At 41.2% G+C, this 11986-nt stretch overlaps 1 protein-coding gene across 2 annotated transcripts in view; it reads left to right on the top strand.

Annotated features, from left to right (window-relative positions):
- The window catches only part of LOC109965303 (DNA (cytosine-5)-methyltransferase 3B-like), a 65442-nt gene that overhangs the window by 13148 nt on the left and 40308 nt on the right, over positions 1 to 11986 (top strand). For both annotated transcript variants that reach the window (XM_020609207.1, XM_020609208.1), the window contains exons 2-3: positions 628 to 736; positions 10514 to 10664. In XM_020609207.1, the coding sequence (XP_020464863.1) occupies positions 628 to 736; positions 10514 to 10664 (260 nt within the window). The remainder of the gene's footprint in view (positions 1 to 627; positions 737 to 10513; positions 10665 to 11986) is intronic.

The raw sequence follows: 11986 nt of genomic DNA, 5'->3' as shown, positions 1-11986 counted from the left end.
ATTTGACAAACTGTAGAAAGACAAAACATTTTAAACATACTACTATTGAATCTGAAAATTGTCATCAATGAAAATGTCGTGGTTTTAAGAATTGTCCAGTGTCGGTAGGTTTGCTCTGTGGTTCTAGAGCCAAAGTCCTGCTTTTCTTCTGGATTAAGCTGTGGTCAACTAGCATCTGTTGCATGTTGTGTTTCTGCATAAAGAATTTTAATTTCTGTTTTCTTTAAATGAAAACATTCAGGAGTATCATCTCAATTTAATCAATTTTATATTTAAGCCATATGTTGTGCCTAATAAGTAGCCACTATTGCACTTGCTAAAAGCAGTAGGTGATGTGTTTTCTGGAAAAATAACTGACAGTTAAAATAACTAAATGCAGTTATCCACTGGCAGTTGATCCCATTTATTTCTCCTTTGATCTGTTAAGACATTGCTAATAATCTCATAGCCAGACAAATCCTCCTTAATATGTTGTTAAATTTGGTTAGATTTATTTCTAGAAAGGTGACAAGAAAAGAGCAAGAGAGAAAAATGTAAACCTACTTTTCATCATTGCAACAGTGACAAAGACTTAAAGAGTTTTTAAATTTTATTTCATTTTATCTTCCTGGCTTGTGTCTTATCCAGGTTTGAAAAGGAGTCAGGACAGCCATTAGACCAGTCGACTGTGACAGCGATGCCTTCCAATAAATACTCTGCTGTTATCATGGAGGAAAGCAACAACATGACTGCCACTGTAAGTCCCACTGTTTACACACACACACACACACACACACACACACACACACACACACACAGTTTTTGTCTGTGTGTAAGGAAATAAAGGATTTAAAGTCAAATATATAAAAAACCAAAAACTAAACTAAACAAAAAAACTGCCTTCTCATTAACACACACATTCACCACACTAACACACAGAGCCACTCCCCACACACATTTCTCCAGGCCAGCTGTAGTTTAAAAGAATGTGAGTATCAACGCCAAGGCAGATGCCCAGGCAAGAGTGCCAGCATGTTATATGAGTCTAATTGAGAATGCATATTGGCTGTAAGGGTGTATACTTGTGTGGTACGCTCATACACACATACACACATACACACACACACACACGTGTGCACACATACATGCACAAATAGCTAGATCTACAGAAACAGGAAATAGAAGATGGGTGATAGATGGAAGGATGGAGAAGGAGGAGTGAGAAGAGGCAATGAAGGACACAGGGAGCACAAGCACAAAGATAGGAAAGAAGAAAGGAGGCAAGAAAGAAGGATTCTTTGAAAGATGAAATATATTAGAACATTAGCATCTTTATAAGACCAAAAAGGGATTTACTTCATATATAGAGGAGAAAAGACACAGCCACCCACCCACACACACACGCACACACACACACACATCCTTTTGATTCACACACTCTGCAAACACTTTCATAATTGGCACACACACTTTTACTCAGTTTTACATTTACCCACAACACACACACACACACACACACTTAGTGTGACTCGTCATCCGTTATTACTTCTTCCTCTTTCTTGGTCTCGTATATCACTGAGACTGGATATTTCTCCACCATCTGCTTTTCTTTACCTCTCTCTACTTTGCGCTCTCACCATCTGCTATTTCTCTTTTGCTCCTCTCCTTCCCTTTATTCCCCCACTTGTCTTCATTTTCTTCTCATTGTCAAAACTTTAATTCCGCTTTTCTGTTTATTGTTTGGGTGCAGTAGTTAGCACTGTCACCTCACAGCAAGAAGGTTCCAGGTTCAAGCCCCGGTGCCTTTCTGTGTGGAGTTTGCATGTTCTCCCTGTACCTGTGTGGGTTCTCTCCAGGTACTCCAGCTTCCTCCCACAGTCTAAAGACATGCAGCTTAGGTTGACTGGTGACTCTAAATTGCCCATAAGAGTGAGTGTGAGTGTGTGTGGTTGTTTGTCTACATGCCAAACCTGTGATAGACTGGCGTGTTGCTAGGGTTCATTCCCGTTTTCCTTTCTTTTCCATGCTGTAACAAGGCAAAGCAGTTTCTCTCTGGGGCTAATTAAAAGATCTTTGGATTTTGAATTACGCAGCGGTGACGTGCCAGCAGCAAATATGTAGGAGACGCTTTTGTCTTTGTCCCTGGTGTAACTGTGTTGTCTGCTGGCCCTCTTCCCAGAGCTGCATCTGCTCTGTGTGTGACTTCACTCTGCAGTGTTACTGCCACCAGCGGCGGAAAGTAACTAAGTACAGTTACTTAAGAACAATTCTGAGGTATTCGTACTTTGAGTGTTTTCATTTTGTGTTACTTCATACTTCACTACATTTTAGGTGCAAATGTACTTTTTACTTCACTACATTTATTTTATAACTTGAGTTACTAGTTGGGCGGCACAGCGGGGCAGTGGTTAGTGGTGTCCAGGTTCCAGGTTCAACCCCAGACCTTTCCCACAGTCCAAAGACATGCAGCTTAGGTTGACTAGTGACTCTAAATCACCCATGTGAGTGGTTGTTTGTCTACACGAGCTGGGCAAACCTGACAGGGATCTGTCCAGGGTGGATCCCACCTCTCATCCAGTGTGAGCTGGGACTGGCTCCAGCCTCCCCATGACCCTAATCAGGATGAGTGATATAAACAATGGATGGATGGATGTTTATTGTTTTCTAGTCTCCATGCTAACGTGTTTGGCTCCTACCTTATCATGTGTGATATGGAGTCTGGAGGTGCTGACTTCAAGTTTAGACAGCCTAACAACAGCCTTATTGCTTCTCAGATCATACACTGAAGTGACACGATCTTGTGCTCGGGGTTCAAATAGTTTTCATAAGTTACATTGCCCTATCTGTTAAACCAAGAGAAGCCAGAAGCCAGTGGGTAGTCCTGTGCACCAACATAAAGGAAAATGTCCTTAATAATTCTTCTTAATCACTGCTTTTGATCATGCCACTTGAACTTAAAGATCAGTTTTTAACCAACCTTAAAGTGCAAAGTAAAACTGGAATTTTGAACATCTTCATTTCTATCATGTGACTAAGATCATGTGATATCATGTACCAGAACAGGTACCAAATGGAACTTGTGGACGGTTGTTTTGTCATTTCACGAATTCATTTTGTCCCACCTCTCTCTAAGAAAAGCAGACATGTCAGCAGAAGGCAGTCATCCCCTCAGTAACCAGTAGCTGATATGGTCAGTATTTGACACAAACCCAGACTCTGGTGCAGTGTGAATGACAGCCAGGTGAGCAGCTATCACATCCATCTTCTTTCCAGCAGAACCTGAAGCACAGAGCTGTTTATGACCCCATTCCACATTCTACAACGTCTTTAATGAGTTACTGAGATATAAAAAACAGGAAAGACATACAGCATGTGTGAGCACAGCATACATCCTAAGTATAAATCAGTAATTTACTATATGCAATATAGGCTTGACATGATTTCTAACGTTCTCTCGGAACCCTTGGGTACTGACAGCTCCTGTTGGGTTTGGGTTGTACTACATGAATTCATGCTTCTTCTTTAGACTTTAAAGTGCTGTTAAAAATTAAAATGATGAGTGGCTATGATGCTTCTAGTTAAATTCAGTTGGGTTTGGCCACTGCACTCTCGGTCAGGTTCAGACACAAATATACACTTCTGTAATGTCAGGTGTGTTGGCTCGTGTTAAGCTCCTTATCTTTGTAGTGTAATGTAGTAGACACTTTATGAATGTCTGCCAACAGACTTCCTGCTCATGGTGCTTCTGGCTCATGTTTATTTGCTAGCTGTCAAATATTGCAGGGCAGATAGTTACTGATTATATTGATTTAAACTGATAGGGAAACAAACTTCTACATATAAGACAGGTATTGACATGAATCAAAACAAATGACATTCATTTATCTGAAGAAAAAAAAATGAAGATACAGAAGGAAGTATTCAGCCAGCTGTATTTTTGCTTTAAGTTGAAAGGTTGCCCTAGTCTCAACCCAGTCTTTTACTCAGATTGACTTCCATGTAGCCATTTTACCATAAAGGCCCGACTGAAGGAGTGTTGCTGAGATGGTCGTACTTCTGGAACCTTTGGTCTCCTCCATGACCAAGGCCCTTCTTTTCAACTCTAGGAGGAATCCTGGTGGTTCCAAAAACAATTCAGTAATGGGAGTTTTATCTCGCTCAGTAACTTTGAAGAAGTGTCAAATCTGTTGACACTTACTGAATCAGCTGAGTTTCAGCAAAAAGAAAAAAAAATCATCCACTTCCATTCATAACTTTTTGAGTTATGCTGTGAACAAACTAACAAATGCTGGTAAAAAATATAATCTCCTCTCCGCTGCATGCATGCATACACGCTACTTGGGGGGTTCAGTGTCTTGCCTACTTTGACATTTGGACTGCAGGCACCGAGAGGCGAACCTTCAACCTTCTGGTTGGGAAACAACTGCTCGACACCGTCGCTTTGCTAAGATGGTTTGACAGCACTACTGGAGCGCCTAAGGGCAGACTGGTGCCTAGTATGGAATGAGTTGGCATTGTATTGGTTAAAAATGCACAGCGCAAGGCTTTCCTCACAGCCTTAACACTCACACAGAGTTGTATGCAGTTAGAGACCTTAGAGTTAACTGGCGACAGTGGTGCAGTGGGTAGCGCAGTCATCTCCCAACTAGAAGGTTGAAGGTTTGAATCTTTGTGCCTGTAGTCCACATGCCGAAGTGTCCTTGAGCAAGACACTAAACCCCCCAAGTTACCCATGATGGCGGCACCTCGGCTCCAAACAAAATTTCATTGTACCTGTCACAATAAAATAAAGCTGCTGCTTCTTCTTCAATAGTTGAGCACAGAGATGAATGGATACTGTAAGTGCTAAGTCAAGATACTGTATGAAGGAAGCTTGTGACCATAAATATCACAAAACAAACTTGTGTGCTTTTTTGTTTTCACAACAAAAGCTGTAAATTGTATGCACTTATTTATCACAACATTTTCAATAGGTTTCTGATGTCTTCATGCTTTGACAAAAACAGATCTGGTCAGACAAAGACAGAAAAAGAGGGAGAAAGCGAGAGGGAAGTAGACTGAGTTCCAAAATGAGTTGCAAAGAGAAAATAATAATTGAGGGCAATACAAGAAGGTTGGTTTAAAGTGGAATGAGAGGAGGAGCATGAAGCTTTAGCTTCTGTTCAGCAGTTCAAGGTAGGGCTGGCAGTTCTTTTCAGAAGCATTTTGTGTTGCATATCTTGAAATTCTCTTTTCATCCTGATGGCAATGAATACATTAAATGCATTGACAACTTAAAGATCCATCGCCTGTGGCAGCAGTGGGGCTGAAAAACACCTGATCAATCATTTTACTCATCCCAAGCAAAACCATTGGGCGGCCTACTTGCCTGTGAACCTAACTTCCTACTCTGCCCGTGCACTCAATACACAAGCCAAGTAACATCGTATTCAATAAAGTTGCAATTAAAAAGAAGTTGGACGCTGCAAAAAAAGAGTAGTCAGCCAGTGTGTGTTGGGTTCTGGAGGAGTGACTTTGGAGGGAAGTCAGAATGAAAGGGTGGGATTTCTTCGGTTAGGTACTTTCAGAATCGAGCTTATTCTTGCTGGTTTTTCCAGCAAAGCCTGTGGTCAAAACAGTGAGAAGATGGACTGAAGAGGCAAAACCAAAGCTACAGGGCTGCTTTGACTGCACATGCCTGACTGTCTTTGAGGCTGCAGCTACAGATCTGGCTGAGTATACTGACACTGTGACATCATACATCAGCAGTGATGGCAGTTACAGTAGCAACAGGATGTGTTTCTTGACCAAATGATATTGACAGCAGTGGTACAAGTAATGTCTTTATAGGACAGGTTTGCTGTCAAACCTGTTAGCTAAAGCTAAAACGTGTAAATGAGAACGCTTTGAAGCTGTTACGTGTATTGTTCTGATGTTGAGGAAGGAACATTAGAAGTTCCCTCCAGTTTATGCTTGGCTAAACACATCTTAACCAGAATTCTGCTAAGTTTTGTTTAAATAAGTTATTTTATGATATTAAAAGAGGGTTTATTTCAGATGATTTGAGAGGTTTGATTGGCAGCCTGACACTGTGTATCCATGTCTGGTTGCAGCTGCGCAGAATCTTTCAAAGTGTGTCACAAAGATATCTGGCCTTGTAGTCACAATATTTTGGCTTCACTTTTGTATACTTGACTGTCCATCTTTATATACAGTCTATGTGTAAGGTTGCGCGTGATTGGACCCCAGATGCAGACTCAGGAATCAGAGCAGGAGTAACTATAGCAAAAAGTTTTTTACATAAATTACAAACTATGCTGTGTGGCAAAAAGTTGAGTAGGCACGGGGGCTGGTAGGAAGTGCAGCAGGTAATGGAGGCTAGGTTGGGCGAGGAACCAAGGGGACCGGGGAAGCAGCAGAGGCCAGGAGGGGCAGAGGACTAGGGTAGGCAGGAAGATGGCAGGTAACAGGAGGACCATAGGATTGGGACGTGCAGGTAGGTGACTGGTGATGGCAGGTAACAGGAGGACCAGAGCGTGCGGAGAGCAGGCAGGAAACAAAGGACCAGGGTGGGTAGGTAAGGAGTAACTGGCAGTCAGGTAAATGCACAGTATAGCTGACAGTCAGATAAGTACACAGTGTAGCTAGCAGTCAGGTAAGTACACTGCATAGCTGACAGAAAACACGGAAAACCAAAGACGAGGAAAGAACACAAAATGCCTAAATGCATGAGGCAAACAAAAAGGGGCAGAGCAACCGAGAGATGTAGAAACAACCGTGGAGCAAACTCGGAGAACAAGCCTGGTAGAAACGAAGGTAGTAGGAACGAAACTCAGGACACGTAAACGTGAGTGAAGAAACAGAGAGGGACAACGAGGGGACGAGAAACATTGAGGAGTGAAAACTCAGAGCGTGGGGACACGAGGACAAGGAAGCGAGAATGATCCAGCGAAGAACAGAAATGTTGTTTATATATACAGTATGTGACAGGACCGGGAGGTAATGAGCGGCAGGTGAGTGGAATAATGGCTAATTACGGTGATCTTGTTTGACGTGTTGTTTGGCACTCAGGGTGGACAGCAAAGTAAGAATTTCATTGTGCAGGGAAATGCGTTTCCATACTGTGCATATGCCAATAAACACTTTGAATCTTGAATCTTGAATGTGGCAGAATGGAGAGACGGGGAAAACAGAACACAAATCAGGAAGCATAGTCCCAAACCATGACAATATGATTTAGAGTCTGTTTTCTTATCACTTACGGGTGCATGGCCAGCGATATGATCATTTAACTTGGGGTTGGAAGGTTTAAAGCTGTGATCTTAAAGATTTTAGTCATTTTGGCTTGGTGACACTTGTTTAAAACTACAGCAAATATTGTTTGGGCAGCTACCTGTTTAGATTTACTGAAGTGCTACAGTGCTAGAGAGTCTTTTCCTGTGAATCCTTCTGTTTCAGTAGATAATCTAAATCCAGTGTAAGAGTGACAAACACTACTTGTATGACATTACTGTATACAGAGATAATCACTGAATGTGCAGTAAATACATGAAATAACTATTGCCATAAACCAATCTCTCTAGGTGTTGTCTAAATATATTACTGTCTGCATATCTTAGATTTTTCAATCTAAGCGGCCAGAAGGCCAGATTAGGTGGAATCACTACTTTAAGTGAGATGTTGCTAGTTTAAACAACTGAGATTAGCATGGTGCCATAGAAGTGCACATGGCAGTTTTCCTTTAACCCAGATGAGGTGAGAGATGAAGCACTGCAAAGAGAAACAGGGGTAAAATGTTTCCTGCCCACTTTCAGGCCATGATCTGATCCCTCTTACCTCACTGATCTTTCTGGCAAACAGTCCGCTCATTTTACACAAGTGACTCACTGGCACTGGTAGCTAATGCCTAATTGATTCATTGTCTGCTGTGTTGTTCATGTATTGTTTCTAAAGCATTTGTGATGAGTCAGATGCTTTACTTCAGGTGCTGCTGGACATGCAGGCATGCCGGACTTTCTTCAACATGTTAATATATCAAATATATTGGCTCCATCTCAAGGTTAATGTTTGATTTTGTACTCTTTGTACATTTTCTGTGACATTGACATGAGCAGGGCAAGAATGTGTTTCATTTATAAAAACAATGCCCAGATTGAAGGGAGGGTTTGGCTTCATGTTGCAGAGGATAGTCATGCCCAGGAACTTTAAGTTTAAAGTCATTTGTCTTAACAACAACAGCTTTATTTTACTACCTTTTGTGTGGTCAACACAAAACATTTGACAATTTTGTGTTTGTTATGTTAGTCATGCTTTTCATATTCAGTGGAGATCTCCTTGCAAGCCCTGGCTTGAACAAAATTCTTTGTGTCAGATGTCATTTCATGTGCAGAACATTTAAAAATATTAGTTATCCAATGATGAATATTGCTAATAGCTAATGTCAGTGTTGCAGAAACAGTATACAGTATACAATACCTGCATGCCAGCTAGCACAATATGCCAGCACACAGATAATGGAACTTATTGGAGAGGTTTTTGGAAACAAGTGATCCAGCTGGAAAAATATCAAAAGTTTCTGGCTAAGCAGTTTTGGAGATTAGGAGCTTTAGGATGTTCAGCACTCCGAGCCATGATTCAACATGTCCTGACTGCACCGTGTTTGCTCCTTTTGTACATGCTGCTAACAGAATGTGAATATGACAACAATGTGTAATGATTTATTGGGATGCATCATACCAGTACAGCCAGAATCTCGTGTTAATTTGTCAGGAATATTATGGTTGGAATGCACAATGGACAGATAGTCTTTGTCTGAAGCTTTTGGAATGTTGCCTTTGACATATGCGTCTCTGTACAGTGTGCAGCCAACACATGAAGCACACTGTCATCATCATCCTCAGCCTGGGGTGGTTGGCAGGTGTTTGTCTCTGGATCAGGTATGAATTTGGACCCAAATCTGAGTTAATCCAAATTCTTAAGGAGGAAGCACAGGAGTCTGTGGCACAGTGTAACAGTGCTATATGTTATTGTTTGCAGTTGGAATTATTTCAGCTTTGTTTGTGAGAAGTAACGTTTATTTTTTTCCATGTTTGTCCCGTAGCTCTTAATTCTACAAAATCCACGTGTCTTGGCCACCGTTCTTATTGATAAGAAATCATTAATCTGAAAAACTCAAATTGTCCCAGAATTTGGAAGGGAAATCATTGAAGATGCAGATTTTATGCTCCGTTTTCCAGCAGTATGTCCATAAGCCTTGCAAGCAATTTTTAAGCTTGCTGTTTGGATTGCTTAAATACATCCTGGGAGTCATATTTAACTTCTTGCCTCATGTTTTTATATATAAATGCTTGTATCTTCAAGCTTTGATTAAAGGGCTAAATATTAACACAGATGTTCCTTCTTTGTACTCATGACTACTGTTTAATGTCCATCTAAACCTTGCAGTGCTCCATCTGAGTTACCCAGTATTGTCTATGCAGAAAGTGACCAGTACTTTTACTCTTGGACATGTGCTTTAACTATCTCCTCACATATAGCATCTCTATTAAAAAGCAAATAAGAACAATTGCACAATATAATTAAACAAGCACAGACAGTACAGAGCACACTTTAGTAAAATTAAGTGAAATGAAAGCTTCTGTTTTCATCACTTCTCTTCTCACCTTGCTTTCATTCCTCTCTTCTTTCCCTTCCTCTGCCTTCTTTCATATCTTAGTCCTCCCTTTCCATCTTTCTCACTGCCCTTCCTGCTCCTCATATCAGCTAAACAGTAGTGAACATTTTGCAGTAGGTTATTGGTATTTCAGCTACATTTACAGTATATTTGCATGGTGATTACAGTAAAATTATTTTCTTGCCATTTTTGTGTAGTTAACTACTGAAACCCCAAACAGCTTTGGGCCATAAAAGCAAAGGACTTAAATTTTTTATTAATTTTTTTTACCATGCAGCAGGTGAAAAGGACTTCTTCGGTGCCAGTTTTGGATAAAAACTTTGAGAGGCTGCTCATGTGTTGTATAAACAAGAGATTCTGCTCTGAGTAGTTGTTAAGCTTGTCAAAGTAAGATGTTACAAAACTGACAAGTGAGACAATAGTCCTGTTTTTAGATCAGTGAGCAAGTTAGTCAAATGATCTAAAAAGGTGCAAGTTAACTATTTTTCTCAATATCTTTTGGCTGTAGTCAGATAATATAAAATCCATATTTGTTTACAACAATAATATAACATTCCCAGCAACAGTTTTAATTAGGACAGATTTAAGTGTCAGATAATAAGCTTAATTGTGTGGCATTTTTTGCTAGTATGTGGCTTTTGTATTACTTTATATTTAGTTTTACTTTTGTATCAAATGTACATAGCAAGTTTGCTGACAACTTTGCTTAGTTCAACTTCTTCCAGTGTGAAATAATTGGTAGCTTGCAAAGCTAAGTAGCTTCCCCAACATAATGATAATTGGTGCAGCTTTATAACAATAAAAGGCCTGTTTGTTCATCTGGTCAGATCAGGCTAAAATGTACGGGACACTTTCCTGACATTATTTTGCTTCTATTCTCAGGCTGCAGTGAATGGAGACACACCTCCAGGTGAGGGCCTGTCAGAGAATGACAGCGGCGTGGAGCTGACCAGTGAGAATAGCCCTCTGACTGCAGCTGAACCACCTTCCCCCTTCAGTCTCAAACAGAACGGAGGTGCTGCCTCTCCTCAAGGTAACACACACATCAGTGGTAGGAAAGTATTTTGGACTGTCACACATTTTATTTACTGTGACTTGATGTGTTATGCTCTCTGGAAAGTATACCGCAATTTGGTACCAATGCTTGTTCTGTTCTGGCACCTCAAAGTGCTATACTATTTCACCACAGTGTGTTTGTGGCAGGGTCGCTTCAGCAGTAAGGTCATATTCAGATTGAGTTTGAAAAGTGTGACAAAATGCAGATGTCTCCATTCTTTTCTATGGGAGATTTCATTCACCACACCCACCACCAGTATAACAGAGGGTGCAGCCCTGTGCAGTGAAAACGTTGGATCTAGTTCAGTTTTCACCGCGTCCGATGGTGGCATCATTTGGCAAAGGTGCTGTGTTGACCAATCAGCAGAATGTGTTGGCCCAGGAGAATAAGTATGAGCATTCACTGTGATTCACTGTCAAATTTGGGCCACAGTTAATGCACCATAACAACACGCCATGATTTTTTGTTAGTACTGGATGTTAAACTGTTTTTATCTATCAATGCAGCCATGCTGGTGGTAGAATTGGTGCTAAGGTAGAGTAGGCTACATTAGCAGCATGGCTAACCAAAAAACAATGGAAACTCACGAGCAGGAAACATGAATGAAGCAGCTCACCTCAACTCCTCACAATGTGCTCATATTGGTGTCATCATTAATGTAATCATTAATACCATGTAGATACACTCCAATTTAGCCGCAACCGAAATAACCTTGGAAATCAACTGGACTTGGAATTCTAGATTGAAGACGTTTCACCTCTCATCCAAGAGGCTTCATCAGTTCTGACTGACTGGTGTTGAGTCGGAGATATTTATCCCCCTCGGTGTGGTTTCAGTCCTTAGAAGGCCAACAATGTCCATTAACGACTGAGTCGTTACAGCCCAGCCCAGTATCAGTGAGGGTCGTTACCTGTCTTTGGATCCTCCCCTGTCAGCCGACGCCTATTGTCCTGGTGGGCATGTTTGGGCAGAGATCTCAAAACCGAGTTGTAGATGGAAGACAAGTTATGTCTTAGTCCACCACCCCTATTTAGTGAGGGGTGTTCTATTTTTACGAAAATAGCTTCCTTAACACCTCTCTCAAACCAGCGATGTTCTCTGGCGAGGATCTGGACTTCACTGTCCTCAAAAGAGTGTCCTTTCTCCTTCTGGTGGAGGTGGACTGCTGACTCTGGTCCACTGGAGTTGGCCCTCCTGTGTTGAGCCATGCGTTTGTGAAGCGGCTGCTTCGTTTCACCAATGTACAAGTCGTTGCACTCCTGACTGCACTTAATTGCATACACCACATCACTCTGTTT

The sequence above is a fragment of the Monopterus albus genome, unplaced genomic scaffold, assembly GCF_001952655.1.
Source record: "Monopterus albus unplaced genomic scaffold, M_albus_1.0 scaffold98.1, whole genome shotgun sequence".
NCBI lineage: Eukaryota > Metazoa > Chordata > Actinopteri > Synbranchiformes > Synbranchidae > Monopterus > Monopterus albus.
This window is presented reverse-complemented; position numbering and strand designations above follow the sequence as displayed.